This window comes from Hypanus sabinus (assembly GCF_030144855.1).
Source record: "Hypanus sabinus isolate sHypSab1 chromosome X2 unlocalized genomic scaffold, sHypSab1.hap1 SUPER_X2_unloc_4, whole genome shotgun sequence".
Lineage (NCBI taxonomy): Eukaryota > Metazoa > Chordata > Chondrichthyes > Myliobatiformes > Dasyatidae > Hypanus > Hypanus sabinus.
In genome coordinates this window covers 603,015-628,281 of record NW_026779004.1, presented here as the reverse complement: position 1 = coordinate 628,281, position 25,267 = coordinate 603,015, and the positions used below count along the sequence as shown (strand labels likewise).

Below are 25,267 nucleotides of genomic sequence, written 5' to 3'. Positions count from 1 at the left end.
AGAGATACAGGGAAATAGATAGATTATTCATCCCAAAGGAAATTAACGTGTCACTGTAGCATTACAAGTGCACAGATGTACAAACGTTAGAAGTATGAAAGAATGAAACATTAGTTACCCCATACAGTCTAACGGGAGGGTGTTGGTCATCACATCACTGACTGTAGTTTGACTCATTATAGAGCCTAATGGCTGAGGACACGAACGTCCTCAATTTGGGTTCCTTGGAGCAGCGCAGTTGTCTTCGTCTATTACTAAAAGCGCTCCCATGTTCAGCCAAGGCGGCACGCAGAAAGATAGCAACATTGTCTATAATTTTCAGGATTTTTCGGAGGGATCTTTGTTCCACCACAGCCTCCAGTGTTTCCAGTTTGGCTGAGAATCTGGTACAGGGGACAAGGCTTCAGGTTCTTGGATCACGGGGATCTCTTCTGGGGGAGGTTCAAAAGTGGTGGTTTGCAGTTGAACCCGAAGGGATCTAAAATACTGGCGGACAGGTTTGTGAGAGACTTCGGGGAGGGTTTAAACTAATTTGCCCTGGCCGGTGTGGGGGGAGGGGGATGTGGGAACCGGAGTGAAAGGACTCATAGGACAGTTGGTAAAAAAGTAAAGACAGTGTGCAGTCAGACTGTCAGGAAGGGCAAGCAGGTGATCAGACTTAGTTGCAGCCAATAGGTTGGGTATCAAGTCAATAGGGATGTAGAATCAGGAAGGTTACCAAATACGGCACTCAAGGTGCTGCATGTAAATGCGTGTAGCATAAGAAATAAGGTGCATGATTCTGTTGCACTATTACAGATCGCCGGGTATGATGTTATAGCTGTCATTGAATTGCGACTGAAGGATGGTTGTAGTTGGGAGGTGAATGGTCAAGGTTACACGTTATATCGGAGGGTTAGTAAAGTAGACTGTGGGAGGGTATGGCTCTACTGGTAAAGAATGGTATCAAAACCGTAGAAAGATGTGACACAGGACAGGAAGATGCTGAGTCCTTGTGGGTTAAGAAACTGCAAGGGTAATAGGACGTTGATGCTAGATATCTACAGGCATCCCAACAATGGATCACAGTTTACAACAGGATATAGAAAAGGCGAGTGAAAGGGGCAATGTTATAGCAGTCATGGAAGATTTTAACATGTAGGTCGATTGGAGAAATTAGCTTGGCAATGGACCTGAAGAGAGTGAGTTTGTTGTATGCCCAAGAGATGGCTTTTTAGAGCAGTTTGTTGTTTATTCTACTAGGGAATCAGCTATATCGGATTGGGTGTTATTTAATGAACTGGAGGCGATGAGGGAGGTTAAGGTACAGCTTTAGGGAGCTGAGGAACAAGTGATCACAATATGATTGAGTTCAATTTGAAATTTGATAGGGGAAAAAGTAAATACTGATGTAGCAGTATGTAGGTGGTGTAAGGGAAATTACAATGGTATCAGAGAGGATTGGCCAAAGTAAATTGCAAGGAGCTACTGACAGTAGCAGAGGATCAATGGCGTGTGTTTCTGGGAAACATGAAGAAGTTACAGAACATAAGTATTACAAAGATGAAGAAATACTCAAATGGTAATATAGTACAAACATGGCTGACAAGAGATGTCGAAGTTATTGCAAAAGCAAAAGAAAGTGCATGGAACAAAGCAAAAATTAGCGGGAAGATAAAGAATTGGGAAGTTTTTTAAAAAACTACAGAGAGCAACTAAAATCATCAGACGGGGAAAGATGAAATATGAAAGCAAGCTAACAGATATTATCCAAGTAACTAGGGAAGTTTTTTTTTCAAGTGTGTTAAAAGAGAAATGAGAGTGCGTATAGGACCGCCAGGAAATGAGCCGGAAGAAATAATAATGGGTGACAGGGAAATTGCTGATGAACTAAATGGGTATTTTATATTAGTCTTCACTGAGGAAGACATAAACACTATGCCTGTTGTTGTAGTGCGTGAAAGAAGAGAAGTGGATGCAGTTACGGTTACAAGAGAGAAGGTGGTCGAATAGCTCCATCGGTCACCGGGACCAAATGAACTGCAGCTTAGGGTTCTGAAAGAGGTAGCGTTAGAGATTGTTTTGACACTTGTAATGATCTTCCAAAGATCATTGGACTCAGGTATGGTGCCAGAGAAATGGAAAATTGCAAATGTCACTCCACTCGTTAAGAAAGGAGGAAGGCAGCAGAAAGGAATTTATAGAGCAGTTAGCCTGACCTCTGCGGATGGGAAGATGTTAGAGGAAAATGTTAAGGATGAGGTGATGAAGCACCTAATGCACAGGACAAGATAGTACAAAGTTCAACATCGTTTCTGCCCGACGAACCTGTTGGAACTCTGAAGATATTTCAAGCAGGATATACAAAGGGGATGCTGTGGATGTTGTATATTTGGACTTTCAGAAGGGCTTTGACAAGGTGCCACACATGAGGCTGATTACCAAGTTAAGAGCCCATGGTATTACAGGAAAGTTACCAACACGGTTGGAACATTGGCTGATTGGTAGGAGGCAGCGAGAACGAATATCAAGATCCTTTTCGGGTTGGCTGCCAGTGACTAGTGGTATTCCGTAGGGTCGGTTTTGGGACCACTTCTTTTCATGATGTATATAAATGACTTATATGATGGAACAGATGGCTTTGTTGCCAAGTTTTCAGATAATAGGAAGACTGTTGAAGAGGCAGGTTGTGTTAAGGAAACAGGTAGGATGCAGAAGGACTTAGATGAGGAGAATGGACGAGAAATGCACGGTAATGCACTTTGGTAGAAAAAATAAATGTGCGGACTATTGTCTAAACGTAACAAATTCCAGGAATATGAAACGCAGTAGAACTTCGGAGTCCTTGTGCAGAACACCCTGAATATTAACTTGCAGGCTGAGGCGGTGGTGAGCAAGGCAAATGCAATGTTAGCATTCATTTGAAGAAATCTGGAATACAAGAGCAAGAATATGATAATGAGGCTTTATAAGGCACTGGTGAGGCCTCATCTTGATTACTGTGAATAGTATTGTGAACAGACAGGGTGTATTAGAGGGAGCAAGAGAGAGGGGGGAGGGGAGAGGATTGGAGAGAGACTGTGCGTTGCGAGCTGAAATATTCCTTCTCCCAGGACCCTCAGCGGAATCGGATCGGCCAGTGGAGGAACGTGGAACACAAGCAGGGAATTGTGGACCTGACGTACAACCTGAGCCCTGAGCCCCTGATGGGAAACTACGAGATCGAGGTGATCAAGTCCACAGGGAATAACTTGCACTCCTTCACAGTGGAGGAATACGGTGAGTGAACCCAGGATCAGGAGCCTCTGGGATTCTGCCGGGGCAAAATGTTTGAAATTCGGATAGCTAAGTGACCATTACCCATTCCTGGCACGGGGACTGGGATTGCCCCTGGACAATGCATACACAACCAAAGGGAAAATTTGCTAAAGTTGCATAGCGCAGGGGACACGATTTGCCATTCCCATTCCAGCTCCGTCGGTTCATGGTGCTGTCGCGATGAAGCCTCTCTTAGGTTGGAGGAGCAGCAGTTCATGTTCCGTATAGGTAGACTCCAACCTGACAGCATGAACGTCAATTTCTCCAAATTGCGGTAATCCCACCCCACATCTCACTCAATCCCTCCTCTCATTCTCCATTTCCTCTCGTATTTTCTCCTCATCTGCTCATCACCTTCCTCTGATGTCCTTTCTACCCGCGCGTCCTTGCTCCACAGTCCAATTCTGTCAGATTCCTTCTTGTTCAGCCCTGTACCTCTTCCACTTCTCACCTCCCCACAACTTCTCACTTTATTGCCCAATTTCCCCCCACCAACCTTCCCCCGTTACCTGTCTCACCTAATTTCTGTCAACTTGTCCTCCTTCCCCCTTCGCCCCAACTTACTATTCTTCCTTCTTCCCCCTATCGGATCGTTATGCATTTGTGATTCAATGATTCTTAGGAACAAGAACACCACCAGGTTCAGGAACAGTTATTACCATTCCACCATCAGGGATCCACATCACCCAGCCCATGCTGTCTTCTTGCTGATGCCATCAGGAGCCGGTATACGAACCTCAGAACACACATCACCTGGTTCAGGAAGAGTTATTACCCCTCAACCATCAGGCTCTTTAACCTAAGGGGATAAAATCACTTGCCCCATCACTGATATGTTCACACAACCCATGGACGCACGTTCAAGGACTCTTTATCTCACGTCATCTATATCTATTGTTTAATTATTCTGATTTTCTATTTAATTTTGTATTTGCACAGTTCGTTGTCTTTGCCCACTGGTTGTTTGTCCGTTCTTCATTCACTCTCGAAGTTTAAAGTCAATTTATTATCAAAGTACATAACTGCCATCAGATGCAATCCTGAGATTCATTTTCCAGCGGGAATGCTCAATAAACCCAGAATAGAATAATAACTATAATGGAACAAATGCAAGACCGCAGCTAAGACCGGGAGTTGGACTTGGTCTCTCAGATACACGCCATTGGGGGCATTTCATGGGTAATGAGAGCTTGTCCCTATGCACACTATCAGCTCTAACGACCATAGCGTAAAAGGCGGGGATGAAACCGGTACATATCCACTCCACTGTGGATTTGTGATTGTGTATAAATGAACTGTCGAGTAAGGATGTTCCATAATCCTGGAGTTTGGTGTGGGGGTGTGGAGCATGGTTCGATTGGGTTGGGACAGAGTTGGGGCAGAGTGAGGGGGAGAGAGAGAGAGGTCACCGAGGTTGTCTCTGTGCCCTGCAGTTCTCCCGAAATTCGAGGTGAAGCTCCATATTCCGAAGTTGATCACGATTCTCGACAGAACGATCCACGTCCAAGTGTGCGGGAGGTAAGCGAAATTCTTCCGCAAGCTCGGAGCCACATCCGGTCAAATCCGTGTCTGTCCCCGGGAATGTGTACAGGACGGCGTAGAGAGAGTCTCACTCTTATGCCTGACCCCTGGTGCCTGTGACGTGATGGTGTGTATGTCTGACATAGTGTATGTGATAGGCGATGTGGAGAGAGATTCTCTCTGTGCCTGAGCTGCGCTTGTGTGATTGGACGGTGTGGAGCGAGCTTCACTCTCTGCCTAACTCCGGAGTAGTGTGATGAGATGGTGTGGAGGGAGATTCATTCTGTGTCTGATCTCGGGAGAGTGTGATGGAGGGAGCTTCACCCTGGTTCTGACCCCGCGAGTGTGTGGCGGGACGGTGCGGAGGAAGCCTCACTCTGTGTCTGAACCCGGGCGAGTGCGATGAGGTGTTGATGGGTGAGTTTCACTCCGTGCCTGACCGGGAAGTTGTGTGTTGGGACGGTTTGAAGGAAGCTTCATTCTGTGTCTGACCGCAGGAATGTGTGATGGGGTGTTGCGGAGGGAGATGCACTCTGATTTGTCCCCGAGAGTGTGTGATGGAAAGGTGTGGGGTTAGTTTCACTATCTGTCTGACTCCCGGTGTGTGTGATGGGGTGTTGCGGAGGGAGATGCACTCTGATTTGTCCCCGAGAGTGTGTGATGGAAAAGTGTGGAGTTAGTTACACTATCTGTCTGACTCCCGGAGTGTGTGATGGGGTGTTGCGGAGGGAGATGCATTCTGATTTGTCCCCGAGAGTGTGTGATGGAAAGGTGTGGGGGAAGCTTTACTCTGTGACTGAGCCCGAGTTTCTGTGTTGGGACGGTGTGTGATTAACTCTTGTCTGACCCCGGAAATGTGTGACGTGACGGTGTGGGGGAGTTTCTCTCTGACCTGATCCCGCGAGTCTGTGAGGGGACTGTGTATGGGGAGTTTCACTCTCTGTCCGACACTCGAGAGTGTGTGATGGGACTGTGTGGGGTTAGTTTCACTCTCTGTCTGACACCCGGGCGTGTGTGATGAGACGGTGTGAGGGAGTTTCACTCTGATCTAATACCGCGAGTCTTTGAGGAGACTGTGTATGGGGAGTTTCACTGTCTGTCTGACCCCCGGAGTTTGTGAAGGGACGGAATGTTGTTGAGATCTCTCTGTGTCTAATTTCTGTTCTGACACAAATCCCAGGTACACGTACGGGAAACCCATGCGGGGTGTGGTAAACGGCACGGTCTGTCTGAAGCGTTATTACACTCACGGGAACCCAGATCTTTGTCACTATGTTGTGGACAGGGTGAGTTCTGGAGAGGCCCGGGAGCCCAGGGTGCTGCGTCTCATGTTTCTGACCCCCTGCTGTGTGAAGAGTGGAAAAAGGAGACGGGGATAGGCGGGACGTGGCCGGAATGACAGATCAGTGTGGGAGGTTTCCCTCGATGCCCACAACCTACGTCCCCTGTTCCCCGACTAGGTTATGGAACAGTCCCCCGTATGTCTACAATCCTCCCTCCCCTTCCACTCTCACCTCGTCAGAGACGATCATTTCTCGTACATCCATCAAGAAATGTGACGAAATGGGCGGGGGAGGTGGTATGGGGGATGCCCGCGAGTAATGCCACGCTTCCAGTGCCAACGCAACGCGCCAGCAGATCATTGGCGCTGATGCACCCATCTGTGGAATGTGGGAAGAGCCGCACGGTCACTCGACCCAGACAGCAGCAGCTATTGAATCCTGGCCGGTGATCACTGGTGCTGGGAAAAATTGTATTAACCCCAGCGGTTCCCTCATCGGTCACCTCGTTTCACCCGTCGTCCGCACCCCGCTGGTAATATGCAGCCCCCCAACCCACTCTTCCCCAACCCCAGTTAACCCACCGTTTTCTTTGAGAAGGGGGCGGAAACTGGATTAACAACAGGAAGCCCGCAAAGTCATGGGGAGAGCGCACAAACTCCAAACAGGCAGTGCAGGAAGTCTGCGAGAACCGTGTTCCCTCCACCTCACGTATGTAGTACACCAGTCACTCGCCCCTCATCAGTCTTCTCTCTCCCTCTCTTACATGCTCACCGCTACCTCCCTTCTCCCTCTCATTCTCTTCCCCCCTTCCTCTTTTCCTCTCTCCTTTCCCATTCTCCCCTATTTCTCCATTATCTCTCCGTCTCGCTCTTACTCTCCTTCTCCCTCTCCCTTTCTCTCCCTCCAGTTCCTTTCCCTCTCCTCCTCTGGCTGTCTCTCTCTCCCTGCCAACTTTTCCCAGCTCTCTCCCGTTTTCCGCTGTCTCTTCTCCCTCTCCCTTTCTTTTCCCTTTCCACTGCCCTACTTCACTCTCCCTCTCCCTCACCTACCTGTCCCTCTTCCCCGCTTTTCTCGCTCTCTTCATAACTCCCTCTTCACCTGCCTCTCCACTTCCCCTCTGCCTCTTTTCCTTTTTCTCTATTTCTCTCCCCATTTTCCCGCACAGCCACTCTCCCCTCTCCCTTTCTCTCCCCTCTACTTCTCACCATCTCTTCCTTTTCCTCTACCTCTCCCTCCTTCGCCTCTCTCTCTCACTTCCGCTTCTTCTCACACAATAACACATTATGTAATGGAGAGAGGGAGACTGCTTGACTGGGTAAACGGGATTTGTGATTCTCGGTTTGGAATGAAGGATTCGGGAAGGACTGGTGACTGGACGGGGCATTTGGAGGAAACAGAAATGTAAGACGAGTGTTTGCCCACCCCCCAGTTCCTTCCCCGTAGTCTCATTGACCGCCCCTGTGTTACCCCCTCAGATGGACAATGACGGCTGCATCTCCCGGGATCTCGCCACCGCTCTATTCCAACTGAGAAGGAATTGGAACATCGAAATCCGCGCACACTTCGTCCTGGAGGAGGACGGGACAGGTCAGGGCCTGGGAGGGGGTAATTATCGTCCACGTTACGTACACCAGCTCCTCCTGAGTGTCTTTCCCAGACCCCTTACCTCTCTCGCCCGTCTCTGTTCCAAACTCTTGCATGCCACACCGTTTCACACTCTCTCCCTCCTTATCCCTGAGACCAGCAGGTGAAGGAGCAGAATTGGCCCATCGAGTCTCATCCTCCATTTCATCGTGGCTGATCCATTTTCGCTCTCAGCTCCAATGTCCAGCCATCTCTCTGAATCCTACCGTGACCTGCCTAATCAAACATCTATCAATCTCTGCTTTATCCCTCACCCTCTCCCCGTTCCATCTCTTTTCCCCGTTTCTCTCTCTCGCAGTCTCTTTACTTCTCCTTCTCTCTCTTTGTCCATGCCTCACATCCCTCTCTCTCTGTCCCTTCGCTCCCTCCCCCTGACACCCCAAAATCTCATCCCATCCGGCTCACGTTCTGTTCCCGATGCCAGGCCCACCTGTTTTCCCCTCCCGTGACTCTTCGCCAGTGACTAACTTCCTCCTTAACATCCTACATCTGTCGACACTCCAGCACCGCGACTGGACTCCCAGGGCAGTCGGTAAACCAGCACTCAAATCCCTCCACAGGAATTAGGAGGGAAAAGTCAGCATCCTGCATGGTTGCCTCGGAGGTCACGAAGATCCACTTTGAAGACATTGGGATGTACTACAAGAGAGGACGCCCGTTTTCTGGAAAGGTAGAGATGATCCAACACTGAGAGACAGGTTCGACAGCACTGAGATATGAGGCAGTTAGGCCCTTTGACTCATCGTGTCTGACTTGTCATTCCGTCGTTCCTCTCAACCCCAGTCTCCTTCCTTTTCCACGTCATCTTTGACAGTGACTAATCCAGAACTTCTTAGCATCAACTTTAAATATACCCAGAGACCTTTCCTTGGCAATCCGCTCCACAGATTCACCACCCTCTGTCTAAAGACATTCCTCCTCCTCTCTATTCTAAATGGACGCCCCTGCATTCTGAGGCTTTGGTAGGGAATTTGCATCTTACTTGGAGCTGACGCCAAATACACAGGCGACAAAACCAAATCAACTCTCGAAACGGTTAAAATTAAACCAAATAAGGCGGTCTATAATACCCGAACCTTTGTAGTGGACAGGCCTTTCATCATCTTAGTTCATGGGGAGAAACAAACGCAAGCCAGCCCTCATCATCCATGACTGGGTGGCCAGAACGAGGGAGCCTTATGTTTAAAGACCTGAATAACTGTGTTACATTACTGATGATGCCCTCCAGTGCACATCCGGTTAGTTAATCCAAGTGGTGTCGGTGAAACATGGGCTATTTCAAACTGGCAGGGTCAAGTGACACCAAATCTCCGGTAATTAGATCAAAAACAGAAGAAGGTTAACTTTCTCACTGCCCATGTGATCCCTTATCCCCTATCAATCTCAAAGAATTCTCTACTGGCAGGTGGTGATCAAGTTGGCCACAGGGAAACCAATGCCAAGGGTGAAAGTGTATCTGTTCAACTCGTTCAATCCCGGGGCCCAAGAGATTCTGGTCGATGACCAAGGAGAGGGAACCTTCTTCCTCGACACCTCTGAATGGGAAGACGAGCAGGTGTCCTTCATGGTGAGTCCGGAACGAGATTATCTGGAGGGTGGGGTGGGGGTGTCATTCTGGGATGCGAGGATCTTGGATGGTCCTTCTGAGGGGTTGTAGATGGACAATGAGTGTGAGGGTCATTTGGAGATGAGGGAGAGGGTTTGAGGGAGTTTAGAGTCACTGAGGGAGAGAGGGATTGAGACAGTTGAGGGTCATTGAGGCGGCTCTGAACAACACCCTGTATTCCATCCAACCTGATGGCTTGAACATCGATTTCACTAACTTCTGGAGATTTCCCCTCCTCCTCTTCCCTCTTCCGCGTTTCCCACTCTTGCTCCCCTCTTATCTTTCCCTCTGCTCATCCCTGTCTATCACCTCCAACTGGTGTCCTCCCTCCTACCCTTGATCCCAAGGTCTAACCTCCTCTCCAATCAAATTTCTTCTTCTTTTAACCCTTTGTCTATTCCACCAATCACTTCCTGGCTTCTTACTTCAGACCTCTCCCCCAGTACTGGCCTTCACCTATCACCTTCTCTCTCGCCCTATTCCCCCCTCCTCCCATCTTCTTATTCTGGCGTCTTCTCCCTTCCGTTCCAGTCCTGAAGAAGAGTCTGGGTCCGGAATGTCCATTGTTTATTCCCATCCCTGGACGACGAGTTTCTTCAGTGTTTTGTACGCCTTGCTCTGGGGCATGGCGAAGTCCCCTCTTGGCACAGATGCAACGATGCCATGCCCTCTGTCTCTCTCGGGACGGACGCTGGGATGTGTTGCCATCAAATATTTCTTGTGTTTTCTCCTGGTGTCCAAGTCAGGCCCAAATATCGATGACGGAGTGTGTATTCTGTTCTCCCTAGGCCATTTATCATCTTCAGCCTGAGGACAATTACCACTCTCCACGGCTCCCCAGCCACTCTCACGCCCGGCACTCAGTCAAGCGGTTCTACTCCAAGTCCAACAGCTTCCTGTCCATCACGAGTCGTCAGAGGGAGCTGCCGTGCACGTTCGATCTGGAGATGCCGATTAGTTACATCATCAAAGTTCTTCCAGACGGCGGATCTCTCGATCTGGAGGTGTTCCAGTTGGTGAGGCTCGATCTGCTCTTCCCCTCCCGCCCAGCGCCCCTCGAGGCCTCACGCCTCGCCCTTGCGCCTCACACCATTCCATAACCCAAACCAATCTCTCTGAGTGACTGGTCCCAGAACCGATCACTTCACTCGTCGCAGCCGACCTCTTCCACTGGATTCAACGTCAACAACAGTGCATTTTCGCCCTCTTCAATACACCCCGACGTTCGCTCCTCCAACTTCCTTCGAAACAGTGGATAGAGCTCAGGGAACGTAATAGCATAGCGTACGTCCTTCGTCCCACAACGTTGGTCAGACCTCTAAACCTACCTCAAGATCGATCTAACCCTTTCCTTCTCAAAATCCTCCGTTTTTCTATCATCAATGTGCCTATCGAAGTATCTCCTATATATCCCTAATGAATCTATCTCTACCACCGTCCCGGACAGGGTGTTCCACACATCCCCCACTCTCTGTGTAAAACCTTACGTTTGACATCCCGTACTATACTTTTCTCCAATCAACAGGAACTTATGCTCCCTGACTTCAATCACTTCCACCCTGGGAAAAGTCCAGTTGATCTATACGTCCTATTATCTTGTACACTTCTGTCAACTCATATCTCATTCTTCTTCGCTCTATGGAGAAAAGCCCGAACTCGCTCAGCAGATCCTCAGAAGACGTGTTCCCCCATCCAGACAGCATCCTGATAAATCTCCTCTACACGTTCCCCCATCCAGGCAGCATCCTGATAAATCTCCTCTACACGTTCCCCCATCCAGGCAGCATCCTGATAAATCTCCTCTACACGTTCTCTTATCCAGAAAGCATCCTGATAAATCTCCTCTACACGTTCTCTTATCCAGACAGCATCCTGATAAATCTCCTCTATACGTTCTCTTATCCAGGCAGCATCCTGATAAATCTCCTCTACACGTTCTCTTATCCAGACAGCATCCTGATAAATCTCCTCTACACGTTCTCTTATCCAGGCAGCATCCTGATAAATCTCCTCTACACGTTCTCTTATCCAGGCAGCATCCTGATAAATCTCCTCTACACGTTCTCTTATCCAGACAGCATCCTGATAAATCTCCTCTACACGTTCTCTTATCCAGGCAGCATCCTGATAAATCTCCTCTACACGTTCTCTTATCCAGACAGCATCCTGATAAATCTCCTCTACACGTTCTCTTATCCAGACAGCATCCTGATAAATCTCCTCTACACGTTCTCTTATCCAGGCAGCATCCTGATAAATCTCCTCTACACGTTCTCTTATCCAGGCAGCATCCTGATAAATCTCCTCTACACGTTCTCTTATCCAGACAGCATCCTGGAAAATCTCCTCTATACCATCTCTAATCCGGACACTCTTTTTGCAAATCGCCCACACCCTCTCTAAACCGGGCAGCATCCTGGTAAAGCTCCCCTGCACCCTCTCTAAATCAGGCTGCATTTTGGTAAATCTCATCTGCATCCTCTCGAAAGATTCCACATCCTTCCTGTAACGAGGCGACCAGAACTGCGCACAATACTCCATGTCTGGTCTAATTAGGGTTTTATGGAGCTCAACCTATTCCCATAAGACATGCTTTCTAATCCAGACAGCATTTTGGGAAAACTCCACTGCACCCTCTCTAATCCAGACATCATCTGGGTGAATTTACTCTGCTCCCTTTCTAAACCAGACAGAATTTTGGTGAATCTCCTCTGCACCCTCTCTGAAGCTTTCACATTTTGCCTGTAATGACGCGAGCAGAACTGAACATAATAGTCTAACTGTGGTCTAATCAGGGTTTTATGGGGCTGCTACCTCGACTCAGAGGTCACACCTTCCAAACCATACAGCAGATGTATCATCGGCATAATCCCCTCAGAATGTTCAATGTCTCAATAATACCACCCCATCCAACCGCCATGCAACAGATGTCCGCTCCCTTCAGCTGTTGTTCATAGGGATTACCCTACATAATTTCACTGCACATGGTAGCCTTTTAATATTTATGTGCCTCTCTCCCATTTCAAAATTGTCCATGCACAGGAGCAGGAGGACAGAAGGAGTTGTTGTCCCCTCTAGGTTTGGACAAATGGTCAAATGGTCTAGGACAGGAGGGGTGGAGAGAGAGAGAGAGAGAGAGAGGAGAGAGAGAGAGAGAGAGAGAGAGAGAGAGAGAGAGAGAGAGAGGAGAGAGAGAGAGAGAGAGAGAGAGAGAGAGAGAGAGAGAGAGAGAGAGAGAGAGAGAGAGAGAGAGAGAGAGAGGGAGAGAGATGCTCCTCTTCTGCATTTTAATCATATCGCGCCCTCCCTCTTCCCAAAAAGTGGATCACGGCCCCAATCTGCTCAAACACTAGTGATGGGAAGAACAGCATTTCTTCTCTCTCTCTGACAGCCAACCCTCTGGTAATAAATGACCTCCTCCCTCGAATCCACCTCCCTCAATGCCTAAGATCGCACGGTAACTCCATTGCGCCTCACAACTTGGTCAACCACTGGGGTCAACAACATTCCCCCTCTCTCTCTTCCCCTCCTGTACCAGACCACTTAGCCTACCTAGAGTACAACATCTCCCCCTCCCTATCCCATTCACTCTAGTACTCTACTACTTGTTCGGACTAGAGGGAACAACACCCCACTTGCTCTCTCGTCCACTTCTGTACGAAACTAGATGTCCAACCTCGAGGGGACAACACCGCACCATCTCTCTTCCACTTCTGTACGAAACTACAACCAAGGCAACACGAGTGAATTCAGATACTGGAAATAAATCAAAACACAAACGTCGTCACTACCTCCTCCCACAGATGCTGTCTGGCCTGCTGAGTTCTGCCAACATTTTGTGTTTTTATCTGTATGAAACTAGTTGTCCAACCTAGAGGGGTCAACACTCCACCCTCTCTCGCCCTCTTCTGTATCAAACTAGTTGTTCAAACTGGAGGAGACAACACCCGACCCTCTCTCGTCCACTTCTGTATCAAGCTAGTTGTCCACCCTGGAGGGGCAATACGCACTCCCCTCTCTCTCTCTCTCCTACCCTTATGAACAGCACACTTTTGGAACCTGGAAGGGGCAACACATTCCCCTCTCGCTCTTCTCCTTGTATGGGACGAATTGTCCAAACTCGAGATGAGAAAAATTCTCACTCACTGTCCTCGCTTTTGTCTCAGACCACTTGTCCAAACGCGATGGTCAACACTTCCATATAACCATATAACCATATAACAATCACAGCACGGAAACAGGCCATCTTGGCCCTCCCAGTCCGTGCCGAACCCTTAATCTCACCTAGTCCCACCTACCAGCACTCAGCCCATAACCCTCCACTCCTTTCCTGTCCATATACCTATCCAATTTTACCTTAAATGACACAACTGAACTGGCCTCTACTACTTCTACAGGAAGCTCATTCCACACAGCTATCACTCTTTGAGTAAAGAAATGCCCCCTAACTCTCAAATCATGTCCTCAAATCTTCCCTCTCTCTCTTCTTCATGAGCGGACCAGTTGTCGAACCTCGAAGAAACAACATCTTCCCTTCTCACACTTCTCCCCTCCAGTACCATACCACTTGTCAAACATTGACCTGACCAAAACCCCTCCCTCTTCCCCCCCTACGTACCAGACCACATCTCCTCAACCGAGGAGAGAACAACTTCCTGCTCTCTCTCCTCCCCACCTGTACCAGACCAGCTGTCCAACCTCGAGGTTTAGCACTTCCCCGTGTCTCTCTCCTCCCCTCCTATACCAGAAAACGTGTCCAAACTCGAGGGTCAAAACACCCCACTCTCTTCTTTTCTCTTCTCCTCTGCTGTGCCAGAGTACTTGTGCAACCTCCAGTGGACAACTCAAGTCCTCTCTCTCCTCCCCTCCTACCAAACCACTTGTCCAACCTCGAAGGCCAACTCCACGTCCTCTCTCTCTCCTCTCCTCCTCTACCAGACCAATTTACCACCACCGAGTGTCAACATTCCCCTCCCTCTTTCCCCTCATTTACGAGACCACTTGTCCAAGCTCTAGTCATTATCTGTCCTCTGTTCTGCAGGCGATGGCCAGAGGGAAGATCATCAGCTTTGAGAAGAGCTCACAATCCATCGAGGGGACGGAGGGTAGGAACGTGGGGCATCGGTGGGACGTGACGGACATCCACAGTCACGGAACCCGATCGGAACGGACCGCAGAACTGTTGGAATGACCCGGAACACAGACGGGAATGGGATGCCTGGTGCCTACGGGAAGGTTGGGGGGGGGGAGAGCTGTGCTTGTCACAGGAGTCCAAGTGAAGGGGTTGTACATAAGAGCCCATGGAATTACGGGAAAGTTACATACGTGGATAGAGCGTTGGTTGATTGGCAGGAAACAGAGAGTGGGAATAGAGGGATCCCATTCTGGTTGTCTGCAGGTTACAGGGGTCCGTGTTGGGGCCGCTTCTTTTTACGTTGTATATCAATGATTTGCATTATGGAATAGATGGCTTTGTGGCTAAGTTTGCTGATGATACAAAGATAGGTGGAGGGACCGGTAGTGCTGAGGAAACAGAGAGTCTGCAGAGGGACTTGGATAGATTGGGGGAATGGGCAAAGAAGTGGCAAATGAATTATAATGTCGGAAAGTGTATGGTCATGCTCTTTGCTGGAAGAAATAAACGGGAATACTATTATTTAAATGGAGAGAGAATTCAAAGTTCTGAGTTGCAGCGGGACTTGGGGTCCTTGTTCAGAATACCCTTAAGGTTAACCTCCAGGTTGAGTCGGTGGTGAAGAAGGCGAAGGCAATGTTGGCATTCATTTCTAGAGGAATAGAGATTAGGAGCAGGGATGTGATGTTGAGGCTCTATAAGGCACTGGTAAGTCCTCACTTGGAATAATGTGCGAAGTTTTGGGCTCCTTATTTAAGGAAGGATGTGCGGACATTGAAGAGGGATCAGACAAGATTCGCTGGAATGAGCGGGTTAACGTATGAGGAACATTTGACCGCTCTTGGACTGTACTCCTTGGAGTTTAGAAGAATGGGGGGGGGGCATAGAAACATTTCGAATATTGAGAGGCATGGACAGAGTGGATGTGGCAAAGCTGGTTCCATGGTGGGAGAGTATAGTACTTGAGGATATGACTTGAGGACTGAAGGGCGCCCATTCAGAACAGAGGTGCGATTTTTTCTTTCAGCCAGAGGGTGGTGAACCTGTGGAATTTGTTGCCACGGGCGGCAGTGGAGGCCAAGTCTTTGGTGTAGTTAAGGCAGAGATTGATAGGCAACTGAGTAGTCAGGGTATCAAATGTTATGGTGAGAAGGCGGGGGAGTGGGATTAAAGGGGTGATTGGATCAACACATAATGAAATTGCGGAGCAGACTCGATGACCGAATGGTCGACTTCTGCTCCTTTGTTTTATGGTCTTATGGTCTTACGGTACAGGGGTCCACAGGAAGTCTGTGATTTTGACCAGAGTTTGTGACCAGTGCCTGTGATCTATGCCTGAGAACGGTATCTGTGATTATGAATGGTGTTGTGATCGTATATGTGCCTATGTTTGAATGTGTGACTGTGGGAGTTCTCTGGTTTCTGTGTCTGTGATCGATGTGTATGACTATGATCGGTGTCTCTGTCTGTGTCCGGCTTCCGTGCCTATTGTGTTATCTGTGACAGTGACAGGTGTTTGTGTCCGTCACTGTAAACGGTGTCTGGGTCTGTGATGGGTTTCTGTGATTGTGGTGGTGTCTGTGATAGTGATCGGTGTCTGTGTCTGTGACCAGTGTCTGTGACCCATGTATGTGACTGTGATCGGTCTGTGACTATGAACGTTGTCTATGACTGTGACCTGTTTATGAGTCCAGTGACGGTGTTTGTGATCAGAGTTTTTGACCCGTGTCTGTGACTGTGACCGGTTGTTGTGATTGTGGACTGTTAATGTGATCAGTGCCTGTGCCTGTGATCAGTGTTTTTGACCGGTGACTGTGACTGTGATGGTTGGTCTATGCTTGCAGCTGGTGTCTGTATGATTTCTGACTGTGCCCGTGACTATGACCGTGACTGGTGTCTGTGAGTGTGATTTGTGTCTGTGATTATGATCTGTGTCTGACACTGTGATCAGTTTCTGTGACTTGGCAGGTGTCTGTAATTGTGATTGGTGTTAGTGTCTGTGACTGCCGGTGTCTGTGTCTGTGATTAGTGCCCGTGATTGTGACGGGAGTCCGTGACATTGTTTGATGTCTGTGACTGTGACCACAGTCCTTGAATGTGACTGTGACCTGTGTCTGCATCTGTAATCAATACCTGTTATGGTGACCGTTGTCTCAGTCGGCGACTAGTCTCTGTGACTGTGCCGGTGTCTGTGAGTGCGTTGGGTGTCTGTGACTCTGACAGGCGTCTGTAACTGTTATCGGGGTCGGTGAATAACTGTTATCGGTGTCTGTGACTGTGATCGGTGTCTGTGATTTTGACAGACGTCTGTGACTGCTGTCTGTGATCGGGGTCTGTGACTCTCACCGATGTCTCTGTCTGTGATCGGTGCTTTTGACCGGTGTCTGTGACTGTGATGATTGTTTGTGCCTCCGGCCAGTATCTGTCAATATGATTGTTCTCAGTGCCTGTGATTAGCGTCTGTGTCTGTGACTGTGACCGGTGTCTGGGACTGTAACCTACATCTGCGATTGTGGCTAGTGTCTGTGATTAGCGTCTGTGTCTGTGACTGCTACCAGCGTCTGTGACTGTGACCGGTGTCTATGAGTGTGATCGGTATCTGAGACTGCAACCAGTGTCTGTGACTGTGACCGGTGTCTATGAGTGTGATCGGTGTCTGGGATTGCGAACGGTGTCTGTGACTGTGACCAGTGTCTATGAGTGTGATCCATGTCTGGGATTGCGAACGGTGTCTGTGACCAGTGTCTATGAGTGCGACCAGCGTCTGTGACTGTGACCGGTGTCTATGAATGTGATCGGTGTCTGGGATTGCGAACGGTGTCTGTGACTGTGACCAGTGTCTATGAGTGTGATCCATGTCTGGGATTGCGAACGGTGTCTGTGACCAGTGTCTATGAGTGTGATCCATGTCTGGATTGCGAAAGGTGTCTGTGACCAGTGTCTATGAGTGTGATCCATGTCTGGGATTGCGAACGGTGTCTGTGACCAGTGTCTATGAGTGTGATCCATGTCTGGGATTGCGAACGGTGTCTGTGACCAGTGTCTATGAGTGTGATCCATGTCTGGGATTGCGAACGGTGTCTGTGACCAGTGTCTATGAGTGCGACCAGCGTCTGTGACTGTGACCGGTGTCTATGACTGTGATCGGTATCTGAGACTGCGACCAGTGTCTGTGACTGTGACCGGTGTCTATGAGTGTGATCGGTGTCTGGGATTGCGACCAGTGTCTGTGACTGTGACCGGTGTCTATGAGTGTGATCGGTGTCTGGGATTGCGAACGGTGTCTGTGACTGTGACCAGTGTCTATGAGTGTGATCCATGTCTGGGATTGCGAACGGTGTCTGTGACCAGTGTCTATGAGTGTGATCCATGTCTGGGATTGCGAACGGTGTCTGTGACCAGTGTCTATGAGTGTGATCCATGTCTGGGATTGCGAACCGTGTCTGTGACCAGTGTCTATGAGTGTGATCCATGTCTGGGATTGCGAACGGTGTCTGTGACCAGTGTCTATGAGTGTGATCCATGTCTGGGATTGCGAACGGTGTCTGTGACCAGTGTCTATGAGTGCGACCAGCGTCTGTGACTGTGACCGGTGTCTATGAGTGTGATCGGTGTCTGGGATTGCGAACGGTGTCTGTGACCAGTGTCTATGAGTGTGATCCATGTCTGGGATTGCGAACGGTGTCTGTGACCAGTGTCTATGAGTGTGATCCATGTCTGGGATTGCGAACGGTGTCTGTGACCAGTGTCTATGAGTGTGATCCATGTCTGGGATTGCGAACGGTGTCTGTGACCAGTGTCTATGAGTGTGATCCATGTCTGGGATTGCGAACGGTGTCTGTGACCAGTGTCTATGAGTGTGATCCATGTCTGGGATTGCGAACGGTGTCTGTGACCAGTGTCTATGAGTGTGATCCATGTCTGGGGATTGCGAACAGTGTCTGTGACCAGTGTCTATGAGTGTGATCGGTGTCTGTGACTGTGATCGGTGTCTGTGACTGTGATCGGTGTCTGGGATTGCGAACGTGTCTGTGACTGTGACCAGTGTTTTTAATTGTAATCAGAGTCAGTGTCTGTGACCAATGTCTGTGACTGTAACCGGGTGTCACTGACTGTGACTGGTGGCTGTGATTGTGACTGTGATCTGTGTCCGTGATTGTGATCGGTGTCAGGGACCAGTGCCTGTAACCAGTGTCTATCTTTCACTCTGACTGGTTTCTCTGTCTGTGATCGGAGTGTGTGATTGTGACAGGTTTGTTTGACCAGTGTCAGTGACTGTGACCAGTTTATGCGACCTGTGTCTGTGTTCGGTGCTTTTAATCAGTGTCTGTTACTATTTTTGGTGTCTCTGACTGTGATCAATGTTTGTGACTGTGTCTGTGACCGGTGTCTATGCCTGTGACCCTTTTTTTGTGACTGTGACCGGTGTTTCTGATTGTGATCTGTGTCTGTGACCGGTGATCACTGCCTGTGATGGTGGTCAGTCGCTCGCCCAGGAAACAGTATGTGACTTGGTGATCGGTGATTTGACCGGGAACGTGTCTCTGCTCTGGTTCAATTTCTAAGATCTGGCTCCGTGACTCTTTCTGTTTTCGCAGAGGGATCCTTCACTCTCCGTCAGATGATCACCGCAGATATGTCTCCCGTCACCCGGATCCTGGTGTTCACCGCGCTCCCTAACGGCGAGATCATTGCCGACACCATCAAGTTCAATGTCGCCAAATGTTTCCACAATCAGGTGAGAAGTCCTGGCCCCCAACTCTCTCCGTTTCCTCCCTGTTGGCTCCCCAGCATTGGAGCTTCATTGTTCTGCGAAAGCGTGCACAAACAGAAATACTGTAAAAAGTAAGATCGCGTCCAACGATTCAATGCCCATTTAGGAATTGGATGGCGAGGGGAAGAAGCTGTTCCTCGAGCGCTGAGTGCTGACTTCACTTCTATCACCTACCTGATGGTAACAGTGAGAAAGAGGCATGCCCTGGGTGTAGGAGGTCCTTCATAATGGACGCTGCCTTTCTGAGACACCGCTCCTTAAAGATATCCTGGGTACTTTGTAGGCAGGTACCGAATAGGGAGCTGACTAGATTGACAACCTTCTGCGGCTACTTTCGACCCTTCATACCAGACAGTGATGCAGCCTGTCAGAATGCACTCCACGGTACAACTATAGAAGTTTTTGAGTGTATTTGTTGACATGCCAAATCTCTTTAAACCCCTAATAAGGTATAGCCGCTGTATTGCTTTCTTCATAACTGCATCAATATGCTGGGACCAGGTAGATCCTCAAAGATCTTGACACCAGGAACTTGAAACTGCTCACTCTCTCCACGTCTGATCCCTCAGTGGTGTCCTTCCTAAAGTCCACAATCAGTTCTTTCGTCTTGCTGACGCTGAGCGCCAGGTTGTCACTGCGGCACCATTCCAGTAATTGGCATACCTCACTCCTGTACGCCCACCCGAGATTCTTCAAACAATGATTGTATCGTCAGTAAATTTGTAGATGGTACTTGCGCTATGCCTAGCCACACTATCGTGTGTACACAGAGAGTAGAACAGTGGGCAAAGCGCACACTCCTGAGGTGCGCCAGTGTTGATCGTCAGTGAGGAGCAGATGTTGTCGGCAATCCGCACAGACTGTGGTCTTACAGTTAGGAAGTCGAGGATCCAATTGCAGAGGCCAGGTTCTGCAACTTCTCAATCAGGATTGTGGGAATGATGGTATTCCCAGAATGTCTTGCAGTCATTCGGGGTTATTGTTTCGTCTGGACTATTTCTGAATTCCCAAGTGCCCCGGTGTGTATTTTGAGGTGCGGGGAAGGGGAGGGGAGAGGGGAGACGCTTGCCAACCCCTCTTTGCCCGGTCGTTGTGGATACTTGGTGAAACTCAGACAGAGTTCTTCTGCCAATCGTGAGTTCAGAGTTTCTGAGCATTATATAATAACAGAGAACGTATGCAGTATACAACCCTAAGTTCGTATTCCAGAGACATGCACAAAACAAACCCGTGAGACATCGAGGCTCCCAAAGCCGCCTTCTGACCCCAATCCCTTTGCCCAAGAAGTAGCAAAAGCATCGACAACCCACACCCCTTGCACACCACTCCCCCCCCCCCAACACACACACCGAGCAACAACTCCAGAGACCCCGATCCGGAGTCCATTAAAACCCAATTTTGCGATGCCTCAGACAGGATCTCTTTCTCTCTCACTCACTCTTTCTTTTTCTCTCTCACTCACTCTTTCTCTTTCTCTCTCACTCTCTCTGCATAGATTCTGCACAGTTTGCCCCAGTTCTCGTTAGTTCTCTTTTTCCTGTAGACCAGCAGAAGTCTCGGGTACTCCATCACCTGATCTTGCCGAGGAAGCAGAACCACGCTCCCTCTTTCGGTGGTCAGCCCCAGATCGCTCCCTCCCTTTCTACCTACCCGAGCTGATCTTTCCCTGCCTGTCTCAGTGAGAATCAGATTGAATATCAGCGGCATTCAGGTCTGTGGTGCAATCGGTTGTTTTGAGACAGCAGGACAATGAATACATAACCTACTAATGTATATGAACAGGTGACTATATGTGCCCGATATAAATATTGATTAGTGAAAAGACGAGTGTTATGGTGTTTCATGGGTTCAATGCCCATTGAGAAATCTGAGGGTTGTGGGGAAGAAGCTGTTTCCTGAGTCGATGGGAATTTGTCTTTAGCTTCTGCTCCTCCTCTCTAATGGTAGTAATGAGAAGAGGGTATGTGGAGGGGGTACTCAGTGATGGATGCCCCTTTTCGAGGCACCGCCTCTTGAAGACGTCCTCGAATGTGGGGAGGGATGGTACCAAAATGGAGCAGGCTGACTCTCGGACCTCCTGCAGCCTCTTGCGATCCTCTGCGTTGGAGCCTCCGCCCCAGACGGCGATCGATCCTTCCCTTGCTCAAACCCTTTGTATCTCTCTCAGGTGCAGCTCAAATTCTCCGGCTCTCGAGGAGCTCCCGGCACCCCGATCAGTGTCGACCTTCGGGCACAGCCAGGCTCCCTGTGCGGACTTCGAGTTGTGGATCAGAGTGTTCTGCTCAGAAACCGGAACAGGAGCTGACAGTTAACAGCGTGAGTTCCCGTTCGCCGTCCCTCACCCTCCGACCACTGATTGTGGAGGGAGAGGAGTTGATCCGAATCAGCCCCGGGTTCCCGCTCCCCATCCCTGTAAAGCTGACCCGTGGGTTACGGAAGGAGTGGAGTGGGGTGCATTACCCCCAGGGTTCCTTCCCCCATCCCTGGCCCTCTGACCTCTGGATTAGGGAGGAGTTAGGGGTGAATCCATCTTCTCCCGCGCCAACTTACCGCACTGACACTCTCTGATAGTGCGTAGCTGGGCTCAAATTTGTTGCTCCCTCATCCTAAAGTACCCCCTCCGTCTCTTTCACACTTGTGGACCTATCCTTTCTTTTCTGTAACCCTTGATCTCTTACCCACACCCCTCTCTTCCATTCCATCTATTTCTCTTTCTGGCCTTTCCCGCCACCCTCTCGCTCACTCACCTTCCCTCCCATTTCCTCCCAATCTCTGTCCCTTCTGATCCGTTATCCCTGTCCGTCTACCCTCTCTCCATTCTGTCCCATTTTCGCCCTCATCACTAACTCCATCTCTCCCTCACTCCACGCCTTTCGCGCCTTCCACTCTCACCCGCTCGCAGCCCTCCCTTCTTCTTTCCTCTCTCCTGACACTTTCTCCTCCTCTCTCCCCAATCTCTCCCCCTCTCTCCCCAGTCTCTCTCCCTTCTCCCATTCTCTCCCCCTTTCTCTCTCCCCTCTCTCACCCCTCTCTCCACTTTCCCCCCTCTCTCCACAATCTCCTCCCTTCTCCCATTCTCTCTCTCCCCTTTCTCTCTCCTTCTCTCTCTGCCCCCTCTCTCCGCTTTCTTCCACTTTCTCTCTTCCTCCTCACTCTCACTTCATATATCATATGAATATACTCCCCATCCTTCTCAACCTCGCGCTCCTCCTTTCCCCTTTCTGTCTTCCACTCCTCCCTCTCCCTCCCCTTCCTTCTACCCCTCCCTATCTCTCTCTCCCTCCCTCTCTCTCCGCACAATCTGTCTCCTTACTCCCTCCTTTCTCGCTCTCTCTCTCCCTCCTTTCTCTCTCTCTCTCTCTTTCTCTCTCTCTCTCTCTCTCTCTCTCTCTCTCTCTCTCTCTCTCTCTCTCTCTCTCTCTCTCTCTCTCTCTCTCTCTCTCTGCAGATCTACTCCAGCCTGCCAATGTCTGATCTCAATGATTACCATGAATCGATTCTGGACGACGATGACGAGTTTTGTAAACCGGACGACGGGGGCTACAGGATTGCTCCGGAAGATCGGCAGTCGGTCTTCGACGTCAACCGACTCCTCGAGGTATCTCGTATTTGCAGATTACGGTTTAGTAAGAATAATCCAACTGAGACAGATTGAGGTTTAGAGGGAGATGAAGAAATTCAAGGTAGGATGTTGGGAGGGGATTGGGAGAGAGAGAGGGAGGGGAGGAGGAAGAGAGAGAGTGGCAAGGAATGAAGGGGGAACGTGAGGCTTTAGTAGACAAAACATTGGGAAGAGAGAGAAGAGGAGAAGCAGAGAAGGAGAGAGTAATACAATAGCGATGGGGAAGGCAGAGAAGAAGATGAGAAGAGATCTTTGGGGAAAAAGTGAATGAGAGAGACAGAAAGATAAAGTAGAGGTAGAGGAAAAGAGAGCGAGAGGAATAAAGGGCGGGAGGTAGCGAAGGAAAGGTGATGATAATTGGGAGTGAGCAGACTGTGCAAGGGAATGAGAGAGAGAGAGAGAGAGAGAGAGAGAGAGAGAGAGAGAGAGAGAGAGAGAGAGAGGGAGAGAGAGAGAGATGAGAGAGACAGAGATAGAGAGAGAGAGAGAGAGAGAGAAGAGGAGAGAGAGGAGAGAGAGAGAGAGAGGAGAGAGAGAGAGGGGGGAGAGAGAGAGGGGGGGGGGAGAGAGAGAAGGAGACATAGAGTGGCGGGGAAGGAAAGTGGAGGGAGGGATCTTCAGGAAGAGAGAGAGAGAAAATGAAGATGGACAGAAGAAGAGAAGGAGGAAGAAGAAGCCACGAAAGAGGAGGGGATCTTGGAAAGATGAGTGATTAGCTGAGAGGGGGAGGGTCAGGGAGAGAGGCAGAATGGGAAACAGACTTGGCAGGAAATGAAAGATGAGGACAGATCTTTGGCAAAAAGGAGTCAGAGGGAGAAGGGGGAGAGAGCCGATGGAATGGAAAGCCCGATGTGCTAACTGGAAGATAAAAGAGAGAGGAGACAAGAAAATAGCAAAAAGAGATATCATTTTCCTCACACACGCTCGTCGCAGGTGTGGAAGAGGTGAATGTGGGAAAGGAGGGTGAGGTTCATGACCTCTGACCTCCCATTGATTCTCTGACTTTCTCCACAGGGCATGGGGCTAAAGATCTTCACTGATTTTGATTATTATGTCCCAGTGAACTGCGACTACTCCGACTACTACTACTTCGGAGGGTATGAGCTGACTACTTTTCGTAAGTATGAGGTGAGGCGGCTTTTCGATGGAAGCACACACCCCAACACACTGGAGATATTATCTCACTTAGTGGTGTCACACAACAAAGGACCTTAACCCCTCCAAACCTGTGCATTTCTCTCTCATTTCCCAACCATTTCGGATCCCTTAGCCCCTACAGCTGACAGGGAACGAGGTGATACCTGACGCAGAAACGGGCAGGGAAGTGGCCGATGCAGTTTAGCCCGGTCAAGTATGAACTGATGGAAGATCAAGCGTAAAGGGGTGACAGCGGAGCCTGAACAGTGCTGACGTGTAGGGCGATCTTGAGGTGCAAGTCCACAGCCCTGCAATAATAGATTTACGTTGGGGTGTTGGGATTAGTTGGGGTGAGTATTGTCCTATTCTAACAAACAGCTCTGAACGGGAATGTTACTCCAGCGGTTTTGAAGCAGCGTTACTCAAGTTGTCTGGTGACCTTCCTGATGCCCCGGTCAGGAAAGAGTCTCCCGGAAGGAAAAATTCCGGGAATACTTCCCTGAGACCTATACATAGGACGTTGTTCCTATCAGGAGCGAACTCTAGGTAAAGGAATCGGGCCAAGAATCGGAGACCCCCCCCCCCCCCCCCACCACGGGAATTCCAAGAAGATCTCCCTGCGGTGCATGTTTTCCAGATCGTCAAAGTTCCACCCTGACACTGGCTGGGGAAAGGTCCACGGAGGTTGCTTCTGACACGCGAGTCATCCTTAGGGAGAATCAATTGTGTAATAGATGGGTTTAGGGATCCAGTGAGGGAAGTACAGTTCACAAAAAGCCAAAGTTTATCGAGGCATTCGGGATCGCAAACAGATGGAGGAAGTACAGACTTGCAGAGGTGTGTAGGGACTGAGGGAATTATAGAGATGGGGAACATTGCTGGGGAGGGGCTGTGTCACAGAAATGGAGAATTATGTAGTAGCTGTACCTCACAACATGTTGGACACCCTCCCCTTACCACCTAATCCATGGGATCACATCCCACCAGGCCACGTACTGACTGTCGGATTGCAAGTGCCATTTAGATTATGGCTCTCCGGTACCCTCTTCAGCCTGGTAGCTTGTATGCCCGGAATAGCAATGATTCTCATGGAATAGAAGGTCCGGGAATACTTACCGGAGACCAGGATCTGGAACATGGTCCCCCACAGGTAAGAACAGTAGCCATCCTTCTCCCACCCCCCGAACTGGGAATGATGCCCAGAATCCCTGACTCAGCTCACTGGAATCCCAGTGATAACCACTCTCAA

General features: G+C 49.4%; 1 protein-coding gene across 1 annotated transcript in view; it reads left to right on the top strand.

Annotated features, from left to right (window-relative positions):
• The window catches only part of LOC132385901 (murinoglobulin-2-like), a 100,438-nt gene that overhangs the window by 18,859 nt on the left and 56,312 nt on the right, over window positions 1-25,267 (top strand). The window contains 13 exon segments of the mRNA XM_059958140.1: window positions 3,093-3,258; window positions 4,731-4,815; window positions 5,999-6,104; window positions 7,577-7,688; window positions 8,306-8,415; window positions 9,151-9,312; window positions 10,140-10,367; window positions 14,393-14,456; window positions 19,084-19,223; window positions 21,427-21,541; window positions 21,544-21,575; window positions 22,708-22,857; window positions 23,896-23,998. Coding sequence (XP_059814123.1) covers window positions 3,093-3,258; window positions 4,731-4,815; window positions 5,999-6,104; window positions 7,577-7,688; window positions 8,306-8,415; window positions 9,151-9,312; window positions 10,140-10,367; window positions 14,393-14,456; window positions 19,084-19,223; window positions 21,427-21,541; window positions 21,544-21,575; window positions 22,708-22,857; window positions 23,896-23,998 — 1,573 coding nt within the window.